This window comes from Hyperolius riggenbachi, chromosome 8 (genome assembly GCF_040937935.1).
Source record: "Hyperolius riggenbachi isolate aHypRig1 chromosome 8, aHypRig1.pri, whole genome shotgun sequence".
In the NCBI taxonomy this organism is placed as follows: domain Eukaryota; kingdom Metazoa; phylum Chordata; class Amphibia; order Anura; family Hyperoliidae; genus Hyperolius; species Hyperolius riggenbachi.
Window position 1 is genome coordinate 32513294 of NC_090653.1, and position 25634 is coordinate 32538927.

The 25634-nt window shown below is 48.2% G+C and overlaps 1 protein-coding gene across 1 annotated transcript; it reads left to right on the top strand.

The window, feature by feature from the left end:
• The first annotated feature begins 2237 nt into the window (after positions 1 to 2237).
• RING1 (ring finger protein 1) lies at positions 2238 to 25634 on the top strand. Its single transcript, XM_068250176.1, is given in 8 exon segments — positions 2238 to 2348; positions 15347 to 15436; positions 17850 to 18010; positions 19464 to 19679; positions 20500 to 20799; positions 23353 to 23426; positions 23429 to 23529; positions 24920 to 25634. Coding segments are annotated over 7 exon segments (1032 nt in total). The 5' UTR covers positions 2238 to 2348; positions 15347 to 15358; the 3' UTR covers positions 25022 to 25634.

Genomic DNA, 25634 nt, shown 5'->3' on the forward strand with positions numbered 1-25634 from the left:
GAAGCTTGGTTACAGAGTCCCCAGTCCTAAAGTAACATCAAGCAAAAAGATTCCATAAACGTCAAATAGACAAAAAATTCATATCACCTGATCAGCAGCAGCATCTTGGCTGTCATCATACCTTTTCTCCACAGGTTCCATGCTGAATAGTGCCTTCTACAGCAGCGGTACCACAGTAAGAGTACTGCACCCGCGCTGTCAACAAGCGTGTGGCGTCTGGCGTACCAGTCTCCTTAATGCAGCGCTTCCTGCTTTATGCCCCGCATAGCCGCTGAGATCTCGCGAGATCCTGTGACTTCCTTGATCGGCCGGAGATCCCAGAAGCAAGGGGAAGGCCTGAGTGTCGAGAGAGGCGGGTCTACGTCCAAAAATGGACGCCCGCACAACGCGGCTTCAGCACCTAGGGAGCGGCAAGGAGGGTGTTTCACCCCCCGCATCTCTGAGCCCCCTTTAGAGGCCGCAATGCATGCCGCATGACGGGAGAGGCTGAACCCGTCCTCAGCTGCCCAAAAAAAGGAAGGAAAAGAAAAACGGCAGACTCTGAAAAAAAATAATTAAGGTAAACAAAAAAAAAGAGCAAACTGTCCATACGAGGACAGAGAAAAAAGAATGGCGGGGGGGGGGGGGGGGGGGGGGGGGGCGGGTTTTAGTTTTATTAGCAAGCTGTCCTATTGGGGTCAGGGGGTGGAGCCTAACCCAGAGGTATGCCGCCATCTCTGTCCAGGAAAGATAAATAGAGCTATTAGCAACCCATACAGAGCATCATGAAATAAAAACATTGCCCAAAACAAGGAAAATTCATACCTGCATCCTGCAGACAAGTATATGGCGATAGAAAGTGCTTCTCCCCAGAGAACTTCAGGCTGGCAGCGTGGTACCAGCGCAAAACACACCACCCACAGCTATCATGCCGACGTCAGCGTGCATTAGCCATTCTGGCACTTCCTGGATGCCTAAATCACGCCCATCAACCAATCGGCGCTTACCAGCGCAAAATCTCGTGTCTTGCGAGACTTCCAGCGCTGCATCCGCGCACGTCACATTGCGGAGGGGTCTGGCGGCGCCATCTTCCGCGAGGGGCAACTACACCAGCACCATTATGCTGCCATGCACAACAGAGACGCCATTTTCCCTGTTTAAGGGCTGAGGACGCTCTAGAACAGGCGGGAGAGGCTGAACCCGCTCAAGGTAACCTAAGGGGAAAAATATGCAAAATAAATAAGAAGAAAATAAAGATAGAAAACAAATAGGTGAAGCTGTCCATTCGAGGACAGAAAAAAGGCTGAAGGGGCCGGGTTCTTAAAACTTATAGGTGATCTGTCCTATCAGGGTTCGGGGGTGGAGCCAATACCCATAGGTATACCGCCATGTTTGGTCCAGGAAATTTTTCTTCAATCTTTCTAAAGATTGTATGGTGTGTATTAGATTGCCAATTTATTGACATACACACCCTACCAATTTTGTCAGAGTATCATTTTTATCATAACTGGGGAAAAATTGAACATACGTGTGTGGTACATTGGTCATATTTTTGAAATGTTATAATAAGTCAGAAACATGTATTGCAATTCTTAAATTTACAGATATTTAAAAAAATGTGTGTGGCCACCTTGATGGTGACATCTCCTGGGCATCTGCTACAGTGTTTCTCAACATTTTATTAGTATGTACCCCTTTTAAAACCCTTTACTCGGCAAGTACCCCCTAGCATAGTAAACATTATCGCAAGTACCCCTTGACAAATGTATGTATGTATCATATTACATGATAATTGGTTCTAAACAATTTCCAAGCATTTACTATTGCTTTTATTTAGCTAAAATACTAATTTGGTGTTTAAATGGGATTTATCATTTTCTAAAATTCTAAATTTGTTATTCTTGGTTAAGTATAGCAAGTCTGAGTACCCCCTGGAACCATCAGAAGTACCCCCTGGGGTACGCGTACCGCATGTTGAGAAACTAGGTGCTAGTGTATGGGCACCATTGCAATTCCCACTCCTATCCAGCTGATAAACAACATGTATCCAGTGATCTCTCCCTACATCCGGTGTACACAATGCTCACATCACGTGACACACTCTCTCCAGCACTGACCTCGGTTCCCGCCTGATCTGCGGTATGGAAACACCCCCAGGAGGCGGAGCTGCAAAAGAAAGCAAAAGTCTTCCACCCCCTCATTGGTTGTTATCAATAAGGGGGCGGAGTCCCACAGGCCGCTGTTGCTAGCGTGTAGTTGCGGAGACTAGGTCGACTCTTCTCCTTCCAGACGGAAGTGACGTCGGACCGGAAAGTGCTCCGCTTCCTGTTTTCTAGCTTTTTCGCTCGGTGCACCGGAGTTCACGTGACGTAAGTGCTTCTTGCGTGTGCGGTGTGGGGGGGGAACCCCGAGTTGTGGTGTGTGTGGAGGGGGGTTGGCGCCTGCCGATGCTGATCACACGTGTGACCCGCCAGCCTTACTGCCCCTCACCCTCTATCTCCCTGCCCGGTGCCTGTCTGTGTTCCTCATTCTCATAGTCACTGCTTCACCTCACCCATCTCCATCCTCTGGCTTCTGTCTGACCTTACTACTATCTCCACTGACTGATGCCCATCCTCCATCTCTCACCTGACCCCCTCCCCCCCTCCTCCTAGCAGGTAGCTATCCTCATCCCCTCCTCCGCTGCCTGATGAACATCATCCTTACTGCTGCCTATCCTTATCCCCCCACCTCCCCTTTCTCCTAGCAGATGCCTATCCTTATCCCCCAATTCCCATTCCTCCTAGCAGGTAACTTATCTTTATCCCACGACTCCCATTCCCCCCTAGCAGATGCCTATCCTTATCCCCTGATTCCCATTCCCCCTAGCAGATGCCTATCCTTATCCCCTGATTCCCATTCCCCCTAGCAGATGCCTATCCTTATCCCCTGATTCCCATTCCCCCTAGCAGATGTCTATCCTTATCCCCTGATTCCCATTCCCCCTAGCAGATGCCAATCCTTATCCCCTGATTCCCATTCCCCCTAGCAGATGTCTATCCTGATTCCCATTCCCCCTAGCAGATGTCTATCCTTATCCCCCGATTCCCCCCCCCCCCCCTAGCAGAAGCCTATCCTTATCCCCCGATTCCCCCCCCCCCCCTAGCAGAAGCCTATCCTTATCCCCTGATTCCCATTCCCCCCCTAGCAGATGCCTATCCTTATCCCCTGATTCCCATTCCCCCTAGCAGGTGCCTATCCGTGTCCCCTGATTCCCATTCCCCCTCCTAGCAGGTGCCTGTCCTTATCCCACATCTCCCATTCCCCCCTAGCAAGTGCCTATCTTTATCCCCTGATTCCCATTCCTCCTAGCAGGTGCCTATCCTTATCCCACGACTCCCATTCCCTCTAGCAGATGCCTATCCTTATCCCCTGATTCCCATTCCCCCCTAGCAGATGCCTATCCTTATCCCCCGATTCCCATTCCTCCTAGCAGGTGCCTATCCTTATCCCTTGATTCTCATTCCTCCTAGCAGGTGCCTCTCTTTATCACACGACTCCCATTCCTTCTAGCAGATGCCTATCCTTATCCCCTGATTACTATCCCCCCCCCTAGCAGGTGCCTATCCTTATCCCCTGATTCCCGTTCCTCCTAGCGGGTGCTTATCTTTATCCCACGACCCCCATTCCCTCTAGCAGGTGCCTATCCTTATCCCCTGATTCCCATTCTCCCCTAGCAGGTGCCTATCCTTATCCCCTGATTCCCCCCCCCCCCCCTAGCAGAAGCCTATCCTTATCCCCTGATTCCCATTCCCCCCCTAGCAGATGCCTATCCTTATCCCCTGATTCCCATTCCCCCTAGCAGGTGCCTATCCGTGTCCCCTGATTCCCATTCCCCCTCCTAGCAGGTGCCTGTCCTTATCCCACATCTCCCATTCCCCCCTAGCAAGTGCCTATCTTTATCCCCTGATTCCCATTCCCCCCTAGCAGGTGCCTATCCTTATCCCCCGATTCCCATTAACCCCTAGCAGGTGCCTATCCTTATCCCCCGATTCCCATTAACCCCTAGCAGGTGCCTATCCTTATCCCCCGATTCCCATTAACCCCTAGCAGGTGCCTATCCTTATCTCCCGATTCCCATTAACCCCTAGCAGGTGCCTATCCTTATCCCCCGATTCCCATTAACCCCTAGCAGGTGCCTATCCTTATCCCCCGATTCCCATTAACCTCTAGCAGGTGCCTATCCTTATCCCCCGATTCCCATTAACCCCTAGCAGGTGCCTATCCTTATTCCCCGATTCCCATTCCCCCCCTAGCAGGTGCCTATCTTTATCCCCTGATTCCCATTCCCCCTTACCAGGTGTCTATCCTTATCCCCCCTCCTGATGTACAGTGGGTTGACCGTGCGAGATTCCAAGATTAGCTCTAGAACAGACTGTGGTAATGCATTAGGGTCTGTGTCTTCATGGGTGATGAATAGAGGGGTCCAGATAAAGCATTAGTGTCATAAAGTACCTTCACCGGCTGCAATGATGTACAGTTTTGTGCAGTTAGTGGTCTATGTAGCTATCATAGTCTGTGATGTATGAAGTGACCTAAATATGTTATTGTATTACATGTTTGCTTACATGCGTGCATGTATTCCCTCACTGGCTTTGGAGCTGCACTACGTGATCTGGATTTTCAACCTCTGTGGGTGTGGCTGCTGTTCCATATTTAAGTCAAAACCTACATGATCATTTTTAATAGTGCTAATTATGAACAGTACCTCACTGTTAAAATTAAAAATATAAAAACGAAGCTGTAATTCAGTAAGGTGGTGTCCCAAACACACTCTGACTCAGCTAGTATAGAATGATATTGTACATTAAATTGAAGCAGTGTTCTCCTTTAAAAAAAAAAATCCCAGCCTGGTGGCATGTAAAAGTAGCCGGCTGGGGAGCAGCTGGGGGAATGCAGGGCCAGCGCATCTCTGCTTACAGCATAGAAAAAGGATGTGGAGGTGTTCCAATGACAGCCGGGTGTGCACCGAAATTAGCCAGGGGGAGCACCCAGCTAAGGTCTCTTTTCCACAAACTGTTGAGCTGTGTGCTACCAGGCGGCAGTGAGCAGTTATCTGGCAGCAGCAAGCAGTTGCCAGGTAGTAGCAGGCAGTTGTGAGAGTTTGAGAGGCATTTCACTGCCTATCAGCAGTCCATGTAAAAAAAAGAGGCCTTAAAGAGCCCGGGGAGAACACTGTTCAAGTCATAGTATAGTATGTGGAACATAGATGAGCTCCGGATGAAATTTGGATTTAATCTGGATAATTAGTGCGGGTGAGTGAGGGGGGGTGTTAAACTTACCCTGATGCCGTCTTCTTTAACCTCCCTGGCGGTCTATTAAAACCGCCAGGGGGCAGCACAGCACTCTAAAACATTTCTTTTTAAATCCTGTAGCTAGCCTAGTGCTAGCTACATGATAGCCGCTGTGCAGCGGCATCCCGTTCAGAACAGGATTTCCTGTTTGGCTTTCCCTTCACCATGGTGACTATCGTGATGATGTCATCGACGTTGTGACGTCATCGGGAGTCTTGATCCACCCCTCAGCGCTACCTGTCGCTGATAGGCCAGGCTGCGCAAGGGGTCTGGGGTGGTGGTGGCATGGCGGGTAGCGGCAGCGATCGGTTTGTACATGCAGCTAGCAAAGTGCTAGCTGCGTGTACCAAAAAAAAAAATGCAAATCGGGCCAGCAGAGCCTGAAAAATCCTCCTGCGCGGCATAGCCCGAACTGAGGCTGGGCTTACCGCCAGGGAGGTTAGACTGTTCCAAGCTGTGTCACATGACTACTACGCTTTCTCCTTCAACCCAGAAGGAAGACGCAGTGGTAGTCACATGACCGTGAATTGGAACATGCCGTGACGCATCGGGGGATGGGTTAAATAAGACGGCTTCTGTATGTGTTTAAGCGCCCCCTTCACCCACTGCTCAGCTGCACTATTTATCAGGATGAAATCAGAATGAAACACCACTGATGTGGAATGCCCAGCGAGCAAACATTAGAAAGAATCCAAGTCCTGGCCTGTCCCTAACCAAGTCCAGGTCAGGAGCTCCAGAGTATCTGGCCACATGACACAATTTCTTAACTGTTGCTAGGCATTCTTTTTGGCATATACCATTTTTGTGTACCTAATTTAAGAGAGTCATTGATAAAAGTAAGCCCAGCCTTAGTAGTAGGTAGTAATTCATCCTTTCAGTGCTGGAGGATCAGCTTTGCTGTTTTTTCTTTGGGGTTTTCCCTGGTGTTTAGACTGTGTGGGGAAGGGCACAGATTGAATCTCTCTGTAAAGATTGTAGGTTATAGCACGGCCAGTCTCTGGTGCAGGAAGTAGTAATGCAGAAATAAGCTCTACAGCAATGTGCGTTCATAAGGATTCTTGTGCCTGCAGTTATGCTTCAGATATTGTCTACATTAGATGATTGTTTACAACCCCCTCCTTGGTCATATCAGAATATTGCAAGCATTTCTAGAAAAAAAGTTATTGAACTTGCAGTTGCATGGAGCATCCTCATCAATAACTTGTTTTTAATAAACCCAGAACTTCACCTCAGGAGCTGCACATAACTGTAATCACACCACCACTACTTTACTAACTTTACAAATGTTTAGTCGATGTTGTAAGAATGGCAAACATTTACTGTCTTATAGAATTTTCTTTTAAACCTGTGTGTGCTGGAGCCAATATGATTAAAATGCTGACTTTCTGATATCCCTATAGTAAGTGATTCAGGTCATCATGGCAAAATCGCATCCTCCATTCTTTGGCATGAAAAATGCTCAGAAATGGGATTTTTCACAGTAGGAACACACTAGGCAGGAACACTAGCGTTGTGAAAAACGGAGTGTTAACGCATATAATGTACCATAAGTCAATATGCTGCATGAAAGAACGCATATGTTTGCTTTCTGTAATGTGCATTTTTGAAACTGCTGAACTTGCTGCATATTTTTTTTAAAACTCATTTAAAACTCATCTAATGTATGTCAATGGTGATGCAGAGGTATAGCATTTTATATGCTTTAAAAAAAGATGTATTTCCGCTTCCTGTCGACTTGTGATTTGCACAAATCACATATACAAATTGATCAAGAATGCATTTGTGATTTATATGTGCAAAACACAAACGCATTAAAGTACAAGCACACAATTGCATATGCAGCAAAATGCACCCTTTCGCGCACCGCCTAGTGTGTTCCCAGCCTAAATCGAGGAGTACCTCAGGTTGGTAGGGCTGCTGCTGGGGACAGAGAGCCCCCTCTTAAAGTGGACGCAAATTAAAAATACAAGATTTCAGAAATAAAATCTATATTCTAAATTATAATAATAATAAATATTAGCCTTTTTCAGCTGCATGATGACAAATATAAAATATTTTACATTTATTGGAGGAACCCCTCCCTTCCTTTCATATTGCCGGGACAGAATCCGGCAAACTGGTGGAGTAGGCGGTGTCCGGCAAAGGAGGAATTGCTAATGGCTGATACCTGTATAACCCTAGTTATGAAAGGAGAAGGGTGAAAAGCATGCACTGAAATGCTCATAGGCTTGGAGGAGTGTTTATTTATCTTTGTATGTGTCAGAGTGGTGTAACTACATATTTTGAATTAAAAAAAATGTTTGGTTTGGGTCCGCTTTAAGGGCCTGCTTCCACTTGTGCGAATCTGCATGCGTTTTCTGACTGCAGATTTGCATAACCAATACAAGTGGATGGGCCTGTTTCCACTTGTCAGAAATCCTGTGCGGTTTTGCGTGCAGGAAAAATCTGCGCGGCAGAGCCATCAGAATTCGCACACAGTTTTGCGGTGTGCGATTCGCATACAATGTATTAGGAAATTTGCATGCGTTTTCGTATGCAAATTTTACTGCGAATTCGTGGGCGTTTTCGCATAAAAGCAACGTAAATGCACGCAGGCACTGACATGGTTAAATTCGCATACTTACTAACACATGCGAAAACGCCTGCGAATTCGCGGTAAAATTCGCATCCGTGTGCAAATTAGTTTTGCGTTTTTCTTTCTTAACTAATTTGCACCGCACAAGTGGAAACTGGCCCTAAAGCATGCCTGAAGTGAGGGCCAGTGCACACCAGAAACCGCAAGTGTATCTGCAAACGCTAGTGTTTTTAAGCGTGTTTTTTTTTTTCAGAGCGATTCTAGGCATGTGCAGGGCGACTTTCTACACATGTCCAGTGGTTTTTGGAGCGTTTTGATGTAGCAGATGTAATTATTTGTTACAGTAGAGCTGAAGCTGAACAGCTTCTGTAACAAAAACTCTTGGAAAATCGCTCTGATCTAGCGCTTTTCAGAGCAATTTTCCACTTTCCTATACTTTGAGGCTGAACAGCCTCAGAAATCAGCAAAGATGCTGCAGGACCCCAGAGTTTGCGTTTGGGAGAAAATCACATCTCTGGTGTGCTCCATCCCATTGAAATACATTAGCCGAGCTATTTTCAAACCGTGAGTTTTCTTAAAAACTATCAGAACCGATCTCGGTGTGCACCAGCCCTGAGATGGATATGGAGGCTGACATATTTTATGGAGGGGACCGGGAGCTGCGGCGAGAGCACAGGACGTCTGCAAGGGGCTGGAGGAAGCCCCAGGTAAGTGGATTTTGTTTTTTTTTAATCGTCTCAGACCAGCACTTTAAACAATACACTTGCCTGGCAGTCCTGCTGATCTTTCATGTATCGGTAGTATCTGAATCACACACCTGAAACAAGCATACAGCTAATCCAGCCACACTTCAGTTAGAGCACCTGATCTGCATGCTGGTTCAGGGTCTATGACTCGAGCCCCGTACAGACTCTCAATCAATGCCTCACGATGGGCATCGGGACCCGATCCTTTGGGTGACTTTGCAGACTCATCGCTTACTTGCAAATAGGGAGTTCTGCTGTATGCAGGGGAGGGGTGAGTGGGGGGAAAAATGTTTTATCTCTTTTTCACTTGGCAGAAGTGATTCGCCAGGATGGATCGCTGGGCAGGTGGTCTGGGCATCGAGGACAGCTGTGTTCACTGTGGATTCTCAGCAGAGGCAAGTGGTTATTGGCCACCTCCAGGGCTGTGGAGTCGGACTCAAGGAGTTGGAGCAATTGTGGATACCTGAAGTCGGTGGTTTCATAAACTGAGTCTGAATCGCATGATTTGTGTACTAACTCCACAGTCCTGGCCGCCTCAGCTGAGTTTCACCTGGCGTGTGGTACGGCACTTCAAAGTATTAGAGGCAGAGGATTAACAGGACATTGGTACAGGTCTTCGTTGCATATATCCTGTGTGATGCGGGCCCATGCTTGTTCAGGGCTGAGTATCCTGGGGTGCTGTATGTACCTCTTACCGGGGATAGTGTTTGAGCCACGTTTGTATTTGCAGTAATAATACAAAGTACCAGGAGGGTTGACCCATCTCCTTATGCTGTACAGAGGATATTGCTTGTAAATTAAGTGCTTTATAACTAAAGGCCTGTACATCCGAGAGTCCAGCGTGTGTATGGCAGCCCTCGGCTAGCGATCCGTCCTGGTCAATCACTTTGAGCGACAGCAGGTGGTAATGTTCTCTCCCCTGCTGACTCCACCCACCATGTGACATCACTCCTGCGCCGTTCTGTCCCCCCTGCATAGAACAGAACATGTTGCAAGCAAGGCATCCTGGTGAGCTGGTCTCCATTTCCTATAGGGAGAGACTATGGGTTTAGATTTCCATGCCACACAGAGGTGCCCTTTTAGGCTGGTCATACGAGTAGGCGACACACAAGCTGGCTGCTGTTACATCCTCTTCTATGGCCTACTTAGAGACAGGCTGGCACCTCTCCAGTGATGGAAACTGGGATGCTGAACACAGGACAATAGATCAGTCTGTTCATTCCTGCACACTGGATAGGAAGCGTGTTATGCTTGGCAGTGCCCGTTGTTTTGTCCTGTACAGCAGTATTCGGGTGCAAGTACACCGTGTGACGGGATGTCAAATCCCCTGAGGGTCCAGTTAGGAGACCTCTCCAAGTGGACCTGAACTCAGAACCTCCTCACTGCTCTAAAAAAATGAGCAAGAGCATAATAACCTTTAACGGTTGCAGACCTATAGGGTTAACATCCTGTGTTTACAAATTAGCTGCTCTGCAGAGGCATAGGAGATTCCGGAGCTGACTCAGCTGAGATAAAATTTCAACTTATGTCACCTATGGGGGGGGGGAGGGGTGTTAGACAGGCTTAACTGTCTAAATACATACAGGGTGCATTTCCTTATGTATTTCTTCTGTCATGTGCAAAGAGTTCAGGTCCACTTTAACTAATCCTGGAATCACACAGGTTTATTTAGAGTTTAAAAGTTAAAAATCTTTAAGTTTTTATCTCAGCTGAACGAGTTTGCTTATGTTGTGCAATTCCAATCTTGAACTAGTGACTCTTGTTCGGTGTCATTTAAAGGACAGCTGAAGTGAGAGGGATATGGATGCTGCCATATTTATTTCCTTTTAAAGTGGACCTGAACTTAAACTCGTTGCTGCGCTAAAAGATACACAACAGCATGATAACCTTTAAACAAAAACATTTCTTTGTTACAGCTGATAAAAATCCTGCAATAAATGTGCACAGTTTTTACTTCCTGATTCATGGAAGCAGACATATTGTCTACAGCCTGTGCTTTCAAATGGGCTTATCTGCCATAAGGCCCATACACACGTCGGATTTTAGCGAACGACCCATCGTTTGAACGTTCCGTCGTTCGGACGTTTTCGCGTCAAATCCGACGTGTGTACAGACTATCGTTCGGGTGATAAGACTGGTTACCAGCGATCCGCCTGGCGGATCGTTGGTAACCAGTCTTATCACCCGAACGATAGTCTGTACACACGTCGGATTTGACGCGAAAACGTCCGAACGACGGAACGTTCAAACGACGGGTCGTTCGCTAAAATCCGACGTGTGTATGGGCCTATAGGCAGTCGTGTGACACAGGGGGAAGATCAAATTACAACAAGTGATTAGACACAAATGAGGGGTAATTATACAGGCTAAACTCTTTAAATACATACAGGGTGCATTTCTGTTATGTTTTCCTTGTGTCCAGTGCAAGAGTTCAGGTCCACTTTAAACAATACCGGTGGCCTGACTGTACTGTTTTTCCTCTGCCTCTGATTCTTTTAACCATAGCCCCTGAACAAGCATGTAGATCAGGTGTTACTGACAAATTTACCTGTATGCTTGTTACAGGTGTGTGATTCAGACACTACTGATGCATGAAAGATCAGCAGGATGCCAGGCAATTGGTATTGCTTACAAGGAAATACAGGGAGTGCAGAATTATTAGACAAATTAGTATTTTGACCACATCATCCTCTTTATGCATGTTGTCTTACTCCAAGCTGTATAGGCTCGAAAGCCTACTACCAATTAAGCATATTAGGTGATGTGCATCTCTGTAATGAGAAAGGGGGGGGTCTAATGACATCAACACCCTATATCAGGTGTGCATAATTATTAGGCAAATTCCTTTCCTTTGGCAAAATGGGTCAAAAGAAGGACTTGACAGGCTCAGAAAAGTCAAAAATAGTGAGATATCTTGCAGAGGGATGCAGCACTCTGGCAAAGCTTCTGAAGCGTGATCATCGAACAATCAAGCGTTTCATTCCAAATAGTCAACAGGGTCGCAAGAAGCGTGTGGAAAAACCAAGGCGCAAAATAACTGCCCATGAACTGAGAAAAGTCAAGCGTGCAGCTGCCAAGATGCCACTTGCCACCAGTTTGGCCATATTTCAGAGCTGCAACATCACTGGAGTGCCCAAAAGCACAAGGTGTGCAATACTCAGAGACATGGCCAAGGTAAGAAAGGCTGAAAGACGACCACCACTGAACAAGACACACAAGCTGAAACGTCAAGACTGAGCCAAGAAATATCTCAAGACTGATTTTTCTAAGGTTTTATGGACTGATGAAATGAGAGTGAGTCTTGATGGGCTAGATGGATAAACCCGTGGCTGGATTGGTAAAGGGCAGAGAGCTCCAGTCCGACTCAGACGCCAGCAAGGTGGAGGTGGAGTACTGGTTTGGGCTGGTATCATCAAAGATGAGCTTGTGGGGCCTTTTCGGGTTGAGGATGGAGTCAAGCTCAACTGCCAGTCCTACTGCCAGTTTCTGGAAGACACCTTCTTCAAGCAGTGGTACAGGAAGAAGTCTGCATCCTTCAAGAAAAACACGATTTTCATGCAGGACAACGCTCCATCACACGCGTCCAAGTACTCCACAGCGTGGCTGGCAAGAAAGGGTATAAAAGAAGAAAAACTAATGACATGGCCTCCTTGTTCACCAGATATGAACCCCATTGAGAACCTGTGGTCCATCATAAAATGTGAGATTTACAAGGAGGGAAAACAGTACACCTCTCTGAACAGTGTCTGGGAGGCTGTAGTTGCTGCTGCACGCAATGTTGATGGTGAACAGATCAAAACACTGACAGAATCCATGAATGGCAGGCTTTTGAGTGTCCTTGCAAAGAAAGGTGGCTATATTGGTCACTGATTTGTTTTTGTTTTGTTTTTGAATGTCAGAAATGTATATTTGTGAATGTTGAGATGTTATATTGGTTTCACTGGTAAAAATACATAATTGAAATGGGTATATACCGGTATTTGTTTTTTAAGTTGCCTAATAATTATGCACAGTAATAGTCACCTGCACACACAGATATCCCCCTAAAATAGCTAAAACTAAAAACTACTTTCAAAAATATTCAGCTTTGATATTAATGAGTTTTTTGGGTTCATTGAGAACATGGTTGTTGTTCAATAATACAATTATTCCTCAAAAATACAACTTGCCTAATAATTCTGCACTCCCTGTAAACATGGCAGCATTCATATATATATTTCTCAGGTTCTCTTTGAAGCACACCTGAGGTGAGAGGGATATGGAGGATGAAATATTTTTCCTTTTAAACAATACAGAGTACCTGGCAGTCCTGCTGATCCTCTGCCCCAATGCCTGGTACACACAATGCAAATTTCCCATCAGATCGATAGGAATTTTCCCGTCACTTGATCATTTCCAACATGTATAATCTGCTATCAATCGAGAAGGGGGTTGACAGAGGACAGTAAGTGAAGCCTCATTCCAGGGAACCTGGAACTTTTTAAAAGAAAATCCGATACCTCAGGAGGGGGCAGCCTCTGGATCCTAATAAGGCTTCCTCTGTATTTCCTTTCCAGCACTGGCAGCCTCCCAAAAGTTAAACAATAACAATTCCTTGCGCAGAAATAGCCCAGCCTGATCGGGTCCGCTCTACTGTGCAGGTGTCTGCGCTGTTCGGGCTCATCTATTTCCAGCTGAGCCCATTGGAAAGCCCCTACTGTGACTGCGTGCACCGCTGACAAGCCATTGTCTGCTGATTTTCTGGGGGGTCTTAGCGCTGGATCCCCTCTCTGGTGAGGAGGATGGGGGAAGCTTCTTTAGAATCCAGAGGCTTCCCTTTTCTTATGCCTAGTACACACCATACAATTTGCTGTAAGATTTTCTGTAATGCTGGGGATACACGGTACATTTCTATACAGTGTATCGACCAGCTGATAATATTCAGCTGGTCCGATCAAGCCGCTCGACTCCCGCCGCTCAATTACCGCCGGCGGACAATGGCAGGGAGTTGAGCGGCTGCTAAGGAAGCGCCGGCGGGGACGAGCGGCAATCGATCCGAGCGGCGGGGACGCGGCTGGGGTCGATCCGGCGGCTTATCGGCTAGTGTATTCCCAGCATTATGCTGGGTACACACTATGAGATTTTCTGGTCGATTTACTGTCAGATCGATTGTTTCCAACATGTCCGATTTGCTTTTCGGTCGTTTTCCGAGCATTTTCCGATCGATTTCTGTGCACTTCAATTGGAAATCGATCGGAAAATGCTCGGAAAACGATCGAAAAGCAAAACGGACATGTTGGAAATAATCAAATTGATAGTAAATCGACCAGAAAATCTCATAGTGTGTACCCAGCATAAGATTTACCTGCCAGATAATTTCCAACATGTTGAACTTTATCTATCTGCCGAGCAATTAGGCCTTGTTCTACTCAGCAGGAGATAACCAGAAGACAATGCACCAGAGATAATGACCATTCTCTACAGAAAATAATCTAATTATGCATTCTAATGCTGGGAATACATGGGTCGATCCGGCGGCTGATTAGCCGCCGCCGGATCGACCCCCGCCGCGTCCGCGCGGATCGATTGCCGCTCGTCCCCGCCAGTGCTCGTTATCAGCTGCTCGATTCCCTGCCATTGTCCGCCGGCGGTAATTGAGCGGGCGGGAGTCGAGCGGCGTGATCGGGCCAGCTGAATATTATCAGCTGGCCGGATCAGCTGGTCGATACGCGGTACACAAACGTACCGTGTATCCCCAGCATAACAGAAAAATTTGGGCATACACAGGTCGATCCGCCGGATCGACTCCCGCCTCGTCCACGCGTGCATGCGGATCGATTACCGCTCGTCCCTGCCTTACCAGCCACTCGATTCTCCGCTATTGTCAGCCGGCGGGGATCGAGTGGGGAATCTATCCAGCAGGTCATCGGACCTGTCTGATATTATCAATCGAGCCCATCAGCAGCTCGATTGATAAGGAAAAGAAACTCCGTGTATGCCCAGCATAACAGAAAATTGTATAGTGTATTCCCAGCATAACATTTTCCTGCCAGATAATTTCCAACATGTTGGAAATTATCTATCTAACCATCTATCTGCCGAGCAATTAGGCATTGTTCTACTCAGCAGGAGATAACCAGAGATAATGACCAGTCTCTACCAGTACTTTACAGAAAATGATCTAATTCCAGAAAATCTTACAAAAAATTGTATAGTGTGTACTAGGCATAAGGCAAGTGTGTGATTTTAAAGCTGCTCAAGGTGTAATGCTGGGCATACACGGCAAGTTTGTATCCTTATCAATCGAGCCGCTGATGGGCTCCATTGATAATATCCGACCGGTCCGATGACCTGCCGGATAGATTCCCCGCTCGATCCCCGCCGGCGGACAATGGCGGGGAATCGAGCGGCTGATGAGGAGTGCCGGCGGGGACGAGCGGGAATCGATCCGGGCGCATGCGGGGACGCGGCGGGAGTCGATCCGACGGCTAATCGGCCGCCGGATCGACCCGTGTATGCCCAGCATAAAGTTTCAACACAGCCCAGGATCTCCTTATGAAGGCATGAACTCGGAATGATTGGGTCGGCGCTTTCATGTGATGGAGCTTGGTGCTCACCGGCAGCATTGTCTGAGCACCTGCTAATAATGCTTCCTTGGATTCACCATCTATTATGCTGGGCTGATTTGTGACTGTCTGTAGTAATGTTTGGCTGATCCTCTGCTCTCCTTGCAGGCTGGTGGTAAGATGGCGACTCCGGTGAGTGCGCAGTGCTCCAGTAAGACGTGGGAGCTGAGCCTGTATGAGCTGCACCGCACCCCGCAGGTACGTGTCCAGAAGTTCTCTGAAGTGTTATCAGCCACTGTGCCTGCTATATCCAGAACAGGGCAGTGCTGCCCTTCCAGAACAATCCGTGCCCATTATAACATACTGATCAGGCTGTTTCCTTTGATGTGGGACTTAAAGAGAACCTGAACTGAAAATAAAGTCAAAATAATCATACACAGGTCAAACTTGCCTCCTGTATAGTCTACACTTTAATTTATTTCTCCTCTCCTGCGTCCTGTTTGTCCTTTGTGATCAATGGCATTCTCCATCCTCCATTTTGAAAATGGCGATTACCCCATAACAGCTTCCTGGTCAGCACAATGTTAAACTGTTATATCGTCTACTTGAGCCATAGGGAAACATGGACATTACCTTGCACATTCAGTTGTAACTGACAGCAACTGGTATGTTTCGGTTCTGACAAAATTATTGTCAGAACTGGAATGGATCACTGTAAGAAGAAAATGGTGAGCTTCTGAGAGGAACGGACGGTGAGGTTAGTATGTAATATTCATTTGCAGCTACGTCATGTGTTTAATTGAAATAATTTTACTCACTTCAGGTTCCCTTTAAAGGGAACCTTAACTGAACGGGGGGTAAAGAGTTTTACTTACCTGGGGCTATTACCAGCCCCCTGCAGCAGTCCTGTGCCCTCGGCGCCGCTCTGGAATCCTCTGGTCCCCTGCTGTCACTTAGTTTCGTTTTTGACGACTCACCAGTCGCCGGCCGCCATGCGTATTATTGGACGCATTCACCAATGCAATTAGCGCTATTGCGGACCGCAACGCGTACAAAAATACGCGTTGCCGCATATCTACGTGTGCGGAATGCGGCAACGCGTATTTTTGTACGCGTTGCGGTCCGCAATAGCGCTAATTGCATTGATGAATGCGTCCAATAATACGGCCGGCGACTGGTGAGTCGTCAAAAACGAAACTAAGTGACAGCGGGGGACCAGAGGATTCCAGAGCGGCGCCGAGGGCACAGGACTGCTGCAGGAGGCTGGTAATAGCCCCAGGTAAGTAAAACTCTTTACCCCCCATTCAGTTAAGGTTCCCTTTAAGCCCTTTGATAACGGTACAAAACCTAGCCCAAGCCACCAGTACGTAAACCAGAAAGGAGTCTTTGGGCAAGGCTCCATAATGATCCTAGTTAATCGTGGAACAGCGTGCTTGAGTGGCTGCAGCTCTGAGCTTTGAGTCCACCACGAGAAAAACGCAATATAAATGTTCTGTGTCTTGTCATAACAGCAAGGGGAGGGGCTTATGGTCATTGACTAGCAGAAGTCCCAACCCCCTACCTTAACCCTGCTTGGGGTAACGTGACTGATATTGGATAGCTGGCTCCCCTGTCCAGTACTGGATATAACAGGAATGGGGAGAGCAGTAGTCAGTTACTTACCTGGGGCTTCTTCCAGCCTCCTGAAATCCTCCCGGTCCCTCGCCATCATGCCACACTGCATGACCAATGCTGAAATCTGACAGAACTGACATGTTTTGGAATAGGCTATCTCCTAATGGGGGATTCTCTCTGGGTTTTCTTTTTCAAAAGCACTAAGTAAATGGCAGTTGCTCAGTCCAACTGCCAGACTAGTATGCAAACTGGTGGTGGGGATTGGCCTACATCTTTGTATAGATCCTTTACAGGGAGTGCTTTTATAAAAATATAGAAATACTAAGAATTCCCCCATGAAGAGATGGACTAGTCAAAACCTGTTAGTTCCGTCAGACTTATAACTACTGTAAGTGACAGCAATATAGGAGATGAGTAATTTGTGACTCATGTTATTCTGGAAGAAACATACTTCCTAATTGTATGTATTTACAGGTATTTTAAATTTTACAACGGTCCTGTTTTCTTGGAAGGCATTTCTGTGTAATAACCGTAATATACAGATAGCTTCAATCTACCACAGTGGAGTATGGTTTGCTGATGTCACATTGCAAAGCATGATGGGAGCTGAGTATCTGGAGAGTTGTGGGTGGTGCCTCATTAGCCAGAGCTCAGCAGCTTCAGCCAGAGATCGGTGCTGTGGACAGAGATGGTGAATAAAATGCTAATAATTCCATATTTGGAATTAGGCTAATCATTAGGCCAAGTTTGTTCAAGCTATTAGCATCTCATTGACCATCTCTAGTTTTGACTCAAAAATTCAGCAGCTTCCGAACTCCACCCCATTCCCAGCCTAAAACAGATGTGGGACCACTAGTTGGCTGCATACCCAGTTCCACCTTCTAAATTGAATCATTTGAGGAGAGTGATTATGTAACCAGATCAGTATAGGCATGTGTGTGCTTTGTTGCAGCTGTAATGGGTTGCAGTAGGTTAAGGTATCTATTAAGGTATGTAATTACATTTGTCTGACCTGACTGGGTACAGGCTTTCATCTTGTTGGTCCTGTCTCCTGTAGGAAGCCATCATGGATGGAACAGAGATCGCCGTCTCCCCGCGCAGCCTCCACAGCGAGCTGATGTGTCCCATATGCCTGGATATGCTGAAGAACACCATGACCACCAAAGAGTGCCTCCACCGCTTCTGCTCAGACTGCATTGTCACCGCACTGCGCAGCGGGTCCGTTCGTCTTCCCTCTCGCTATCTTGTCTGTTCTCCTTCCCTCTCTCTATCCTGTCCTCCTCCCATCCCTCTATCCTGTCCCCCCTCCCCCCCCCCCCCCCCCTCTATCCTGTCCTCCTCCCCTTTCTGTATCCTGTCCTCCTCCCCTTTCTCTATCCTGTCCTCCTCCCCTTTCTGTATCCTGTCAGTTCTCCTCCCCTCCCTCTATCCTTTTCCTCCTCCCCCCCCCCCCCCTCTATCCTGTCGTCCTCCCCTCCCTCTATCCTGTCCTCCTCTCCCCCCCCCCCCTCTATTCTGTCCTCCTCCCCTTTTCTGTATCCTGTCCTCCTTCCCTCTCTCTATCCTGTCCTCCTTCCCTCTCTCTATCCTGTCCTCCTCCCCTTTCTGTATCCTGTCAGTTCTCCCCCCCCCCCCTCTATCCTGTCGTCCTCCCCTCCCTCTATCCTGTCCTCCTCCCCCCCCCCCCCCCCCCCTCTCTATCCTGTCCTCCTCCCCTTTTCTGTATCCTGTCCTCCTACCCTCTCTCTATCCTGTCCTCCTCCCCTTTCTGTATCCTGTCAGTTCTCCTCCCCTCCCTCTATCCTGTCCTCCCCTTTCTGTATCCTGTCAGTTCTCCTCCCCTCCCTCTATCCTGTCCTCCTCCCCCCCCTCCCTCTATCCTGTCTGTCCTCCTCCCATCCCTCTATCCTCATTGTTCTCCTCCCCTCCCTCTATCCAGTCCGTTCTCCTCCCCTCTCTCTATACTGTCTGTACTCCTCCCCTCCTTCTATCCTGTCCTCCTCCCCTCCTATCCTGTCTGTTCTCCTCCCCTCCTTCTATCCTGTCTGTACTCCGCTCCTCCTTCTATCCTGTCGTCCTCTCCTCTCTGTCCTGTCTGTTCTCCTCCCCTCTCTCTGCCCTCCTCTCCTCTCTGTCCTGTCTGTTCTCCTCTCTGTCCTGTCTGTTCTCCTCCCCTCTCTCTGTCCTGTCTGTTCTCCTCCCCTCTCTCTGTCCTGTCTGTTCTCCTCCCCTCTCTCTGTCCTGTCTGTTCTCCTCCCCTCTCTCTGTCCTGTCTGTTCTCCTCCCCTCTCTCTGTCCTGTCTGTTCTCCTCCCCTCTCTCTGTCCTGTCTGTTCTCCTCCCCTCCCTCTGTCCTGTCTGTTCTCCTCCCCTCCCTCTGTCCTGTCTGTTCTCCTCCCCTCCCTCTGTCCTGTCCTCCTCCCCTCCCTCTGTCCTGCCTGTTCTAAGTTGCTCCATCCCTGTGTGCACAGATCCCTCCTCCAGCCACCGGTCTCCAGATTTCCTGCATCACATCTGCTAAATGTGGTGTGTAAAGTGCAGGAGGCTGTGACCAGTCAGATCAGTGGAGATGATTTCTGATTGGCTGTTGGCGGAAGCTCTCTGCCTTGTGGAATGTAGCAGCAGATAAGTGATGTATTCCTGGCTCCTCTGACAGTTTCTCTCTCCTGCAGGAACAAGGAGTGCCCCACCTGCAGGAAGAAGCTGGTTTCTAAACGTTCTCTCCGGCCCGACCCAAACTTTGACGCTTTAATTTCCAAGATCTACCCCAGCAGAGACGAGTATGAGGCCCACCAGGACAGAGTGCTGGCCAAGCTGAGCCGACTGCACAACCAGCAGGCCCTGAGCAGCAGCATCGAGGAGGGGCTGAAAATGCAGGCCATGAACAGGTGTGTGACGGCGATAAACCATCTGCTAGCGCCCATACATTTACATACATGTTTGTTTAAAGAGAACCCGAGATGGTTCGTGGGGGGGGAGGGGTAGATGGGACACAGTAGTAGTGTGTTCTCTGCCTCATGACACGCCTCTGTGTCCCCACACCGCTACTCTCTGCCCCCCTCCCTGGCCGCTCCCCCTGCACGCTGAGAGAGAGAGATAATAAATTCCAGCCCTAGGGGAAAAAAAGTTACACTTACCTAGGGCTTCCCCAAGCCCCCTGCAGCCGTCCTGTGCCCTCGCCGGTCTTTGACTATCCCCTGGTGCCCCGCCGTGGATTCGTTTAGCGTTTCCTTATACGAGTTGCCATCACCAAGCAGGTCCTGTGTAAGAGAAATGTTGCACTGCGCCTACGCAGGACACGCTTGGTGATAGGAACGCGTGTAAGGATGCGTGTGGCCAGGGGCCGACTGTGTCGGCTGAAAACAAAACTAACCCGTGGTGGGGCACCGGAGGAATGGTCGAGAACTGGTGTGGGCACAGGAAGGCTGCAGGGGGCTTGAGGAAGCCCTAGGTAAGTAACTTTTTTTTTTTTATCATGGTTAAGGTTCCCTTTTAATGACTGTTGTTATTCAGCTCAGCATGGTGTGCTGCTGGCTGTGTTAGACTGGGAAAAGGCCATCTCTGGATTGTTGAACATGTGGTGATATTTGTCTCGGAATTGGCTTAGGATCTTTGTTTGCATTCCGTAGGTAATATGATTCAGGTCTGGAATGTTTTTATTTCTCCCTGGTTTCTGCCTCGGTGTAACGGTCAGGGTGTCTCACGCAGGGCACAGAGAGTCCGGAAGCATCCGCATGAATCGGACAACACTACGTTCAGCGGCGGAGAGGACAACTGCGACACCCGATCTCACGTCAGTAACCCGTCTGTGCACAGCAACCAGGAGGCCGGGCCCAGCCGCAAGAGATCCAGAGCCTCCGAGGACTCCGGGGCTGAACCAGACCTGTCACATGAAGGTGGGGTGCGGAGTCCAGACCCGCAGGGAGCCAGTGAGACAGGCAGTGAGATTGAGCTGGTGTTCAGGGCCCACCCGCTGCTGGTGGAGAAAGATGGCTACAGCCAAACCAGGCGAGTAATAACCGCCAGTAACGTGCAGGGCTCTTTCACACAGACGGCTGTGCTGCTCACTGGGCCATTCAGCTTCCGATCTGCCAAGCAACCAGCACATTCCGTGGCATATTAATGCAGCTGAACTGCAGCATTTAAAGGATACCTGCTGTAAACCGGAAATTAAAAACTGAACACTGTGTGTGTGTGTGGAGGTGTGCAGATTTGTATCACGCCTCCGTGTGCTAGTGTCGTCCATTTAGCTGAAAAGTCCCCGTGTGGCCGGGTGAGTCGGTGAGGTTGGCGACCTCTGACCCAGACATACTTCACTGCGTATGCGCCATATATCGCAGTATGATCGCTCAGGCCATGCTGGGTGCGCAGCAAAATAGTGTGCATGCATGGAAGCATTTGCACGGGGAGCATGGTCTTAGTTGGCAAGCAGACATAATGCGCATGCACAGTTTAGTAGGGCGTCAACACACCGGAACAAACGTGGACTTAGTGGTAAATGGAGGGGGGCGCTGGCACACTGATGCTGCGGTAAGAATCTGCACACCTCCCCTCACACCAATACAGCGTCCATTTTTCATTTCCATTTTGCCTCAGGTATCATTTAAAGGATATCCAAGGCGTCAAATTACATCTAGTTTTAGATTACGCAAGGCTTCTTCCAGGGCCTAGAAGTCATTTGTGTGCCTCGCCGCAGCTCCGGTCTTCTCACATCTCACGCTAGCAGCCTCTGAAGGAGCGCCGACTCCTGATGGTTGGGCGTCTTGTGCACAGCCGTGGTCACATCATCGTACTGTGCCTCTGCAGTATGTTCCTGGTGACATGGGCATGTTTGCATGCCCAGGCATGTGCAGAAGACGCCAACCACTCGGGGGGCGGTGATCCTACAGAGGCTGCTAGCAGGAGATGTGAGAAGACCCGGAGCTGCAGTGAGGGACACAAAATGACTTCTAGGAGCTGGAAGGAGCCCCAGGTAAGTAAAGCTAGATTTAATTAATCGCCTTGGATATCATTTAAAGGCCCGTTTCCACTTGAGCAGAATACGCAGCATTTCCCTGCATCTTAGGGCCTGTACACACTGCTGCACTTTTAAAATTGCATGCGTTTTTTAATCGCAAGGTCTTTGGAAAAATCATGAAGACCTGGGCACAAAGGCTTTGCGATTTAAAAATCGCATTCGATTCTATAAACTCGGTGCAAGCGCAGCAGTGTACAGGCCCCGTGTCGCACTGGGAAATGCTGACTATGCCATCCAAATCACATGCCGGTGCGATTCTGGACACTACGCTACAGTTTTCCGCAGCACACACTTGAATCCCTATAGCCTTGTATGGCACGGTGATTCGGCTGTAGATTTACAGCGGTACGGTGCCACGTCCGATTCAGAAACTTGACATGGAACCCGAGTGGAAATAGGGCCTTAAACACACAGAATGGTGCATGCTCACTCCCAGGTAGCACCTGGCTCTTTAATTGATCTTTAAACACAGTAGTATTGTTCCACCCCTATAATACTGTAATATACATTCCACAAGAGATACAGGGCTTTAAATGAACAATTAGTCTTTTATTCCTCCTTTTATGTTTTCTTCAAGATTGCGGATAAGCATGCAGCAACAATTTCAGGATTCCACATCACAAAAGGACTGCCTGACACGTGTTTCGCGGTCAAAGACCGCTTCCTCAGAGGTATGCAGTATATACACACATCAGCTGTTGATGATCAAACAGTATATGACCGCAATCTGCTAAGAATGGAGAACTAACGTTCACCGACGATATCTCAGACGCTGAGACGCGTCTCTTGCCATTCACGGACACGTCTCAGCGTCCAAGATATCGTCGGTGAATGTTCGTTCTCCATTCTTAGCAGATTGCGGTCATATATCAACAGCTGATGCGTGTATATACTGTATGCCTCTGAGGAAGCGGTCTTCGACCGTGAAACACGTGTCAGGCAGTCCTTTTGTGATATGGAATCTTGAAATTGTTGCTGCATGCTTATCCGCAATCTTGAAGAAAACATAAAAGGAGGAATAAAAGACTAATTGTTCATTTAAAGCCTCTATTCTTGTGGAATGTATATCTTTAAATGATCTGCAGGGTAAGCCTTCCAGTATATATAAAGACACAGCAAGTGTAAATGCAGTACCAGATCTAGCAAGAACTCTGTCCTAGAAAGAGACCTCGGATTCACATAATACAGTAATGCAAATACATGGTAGCAGGTGCGGCTCACGCAGCCTGTCTCTATGCCCCCACCCTAGCACTGCTAAGTGATTGGGAGCTACATTACTGCATTAAACAGAGCTGGGCAGTACAGGCGGGATCCAAGCGCTGCCACAGCCTGGGAGCATCATCTGCAACCCCACTCCCCTGGTGCCCTCACAACCTGGGAATCCAACTACTCTCCAAAAATACAAAACTGCAGCATTTGCAACCATCATGCGAAGTGTTTACTACCTCCCAGCAGATCCTGGGGAGCAGCTGTCTGTGTGAAAGAGCCTTCTTGCCTATCCTGATCTATGTCAGAGAGGATCCTGACCAACACTTTCTCTGCAGGTTTGTGAAGACCACAGCAAACGCCACGGTTGACCATCTCTCCAAGTATTTGGCGCTTCGGATCGCTTTAGAGAACAGGCTCAGCGAGGAGGGACAGAAGCCGTGTCGCTGGGGGAGGTCAGCGAGAAGCAATACACAATTTATATCTGTGCAGGGGCGGCCGGAGGACAATACACAGTAAGTACATCCGCCATTTTATACCATGTTTGGGGCCAGTATGATTTAGATGACTTGCAAGGAAACCTTATAGGGAAGTTCTGGTAACGTGATTGGCAGTGAAAGTTCAAAATAGTCCACTTTTTCTTCCTTTGGTAGTTACATGCTTGCTTGTACAAGGTAGGCAGCATTACTGCATTGATGAGGTCATCACTCTGCGCAGAGGTATAACTAGAGTCACGGAACCCCCCAGAACTTCCCTAGATTTCCACCCCTTTGCGCCTCCCTCTGTGGTTATTCCCATTTTCCAGGCGTTGAAGAATACATGATGTCCCACGGCTCCCTTACCCAAAGCTGTGAGGTTTATTTAAAGGAATACTGTAGGGGGGTCGGGGGAAAATGAGTTGAACTTACCCGGGGCTTCTAATGGTCCCCCGCAGGCATCCTGTGCCCCGCGCAGCCACTCACCGATGCTATGGCCCCGCCTCTGGTTCACTTCTGGAATTTCTGACTTTAAAATCAGAAAACCCCTGCGCCTGTGTTGCCGTGTCCTCGCTTCCCCTGATGTCACCAGGAGCGTACTGCGCAGGCACAGACCATACTGGGCTTGTGCTATACACTCCTGGTGACATCAGGGGAAGCGAGGACACGGCAACGCAGGCGCAGGGGTTTTCTGATTTTAAAGTCAGAAATTCCAGAAGTGAACCAGAGGCGGGGCCATAGCATCAGTGAGTGGCTGCGCAGGCACAGGATGTCTGCGGGGGGACCATTACAAGCCACGGGTAAGTTCAACTCATTTTCCCCGACCCCCCCTACAGTATTCCTTTAACACACAGTATTATTACTGACAACCTATTTCTATTTTTTTAATTGTTTTTGAGATCTTAAAAGGATTGTTTTTTGTTTGACAAAAGTTCCCTCAGCCCCCCCCCCCCCCCCCCCCCCTACTTAATATCTCAAGAACCATATCCGTTTCATGTCCGTAGGCTGTGTTTCATGTCCGTAGGCTGTTGTAGGGAGACTGGGTGACATCTGTATAAAAGAAAAAATATTATTACATCACTGTGTAAACGCTACAAAAAGAGGGGGGGATTCAGTTTCCTTCTGGTCATAGTTTCCTTATCTTATCTGGAATAGGATGCTTTCTGTTATTTGCATGCTGAGGTAAATTTGTTACTACAGCTAAAAAAACTAAAACTTCCCACATTCCCGCTGGAACTGCACAGTTCAGTTATGCAAAGGCACCCAGACCAAGCTACAAAAAAAAAAATTGGGGTTATGATTTTCTTTGGGGGGGGGGGGGGGGGGGGGGAGGGGGTTGGGCTGCTTTTTATTTATTTATTTATTTTTTGATGTCACAACCCCCTTTAATTCATGCTTAATCCCCTCTTGCTATTTCTTTCTTCCTCAGACTCTGAATGGGTCGTTAACGCTGGAGCTAGTGAATGAGAAGTACTGGAAAGTCAGCAAGCCTCTGGAGTTGTATTACGCCCCAACCAAGGAGCAGAAATAAGGCTGGTCTCATGGAGTTCATGAGGAGATAGACTGAAAGTCAGAAGACGTTTCTTCTCGCACGGTTCTCCAGCCAAACTTTTATGGAGAGGCACCTGCGTTGTGCATCAAATGGACCTACAGCAAAACGGCGCACCCCATAGGAGAGAGACAACCTTACCATCCCCAGCTCACTGTCGTTACCTGGATTACAGGAGCCAACCAGGGTGTACCCGAAACCAAGCAGTGTCCTTTATTACACCCCCCATATTTCAGGAGCACAAGAAGGTGAGGCTCGTCACGCAGTGACGCCTATCTAGACTGGAGCCTGACCACACCCACTGATCTGCATCGTGTTTCAAGGGATCCAATCCCAGAGTGTCGCTGAAGACAACTTTACATCGCTCCTACCTCCAAACCTGGCCCCGCCTCCACAGCCCATCCTCCCCACGCCTCAGTGCTTAGTGGGGATCCAATAATTTATATAACAGTCACTATATTCTGCTGGTATTTTCCTAAGCTTGTAACAGTCTTTTATACTAGATTTGTTTTATTTCTAGGTTTTTATTTGCCTTTTTGTGCCGAGAGGGAACATGTAAACAGCAGCAATATATCTACTTTCTGTACTCAGTGTA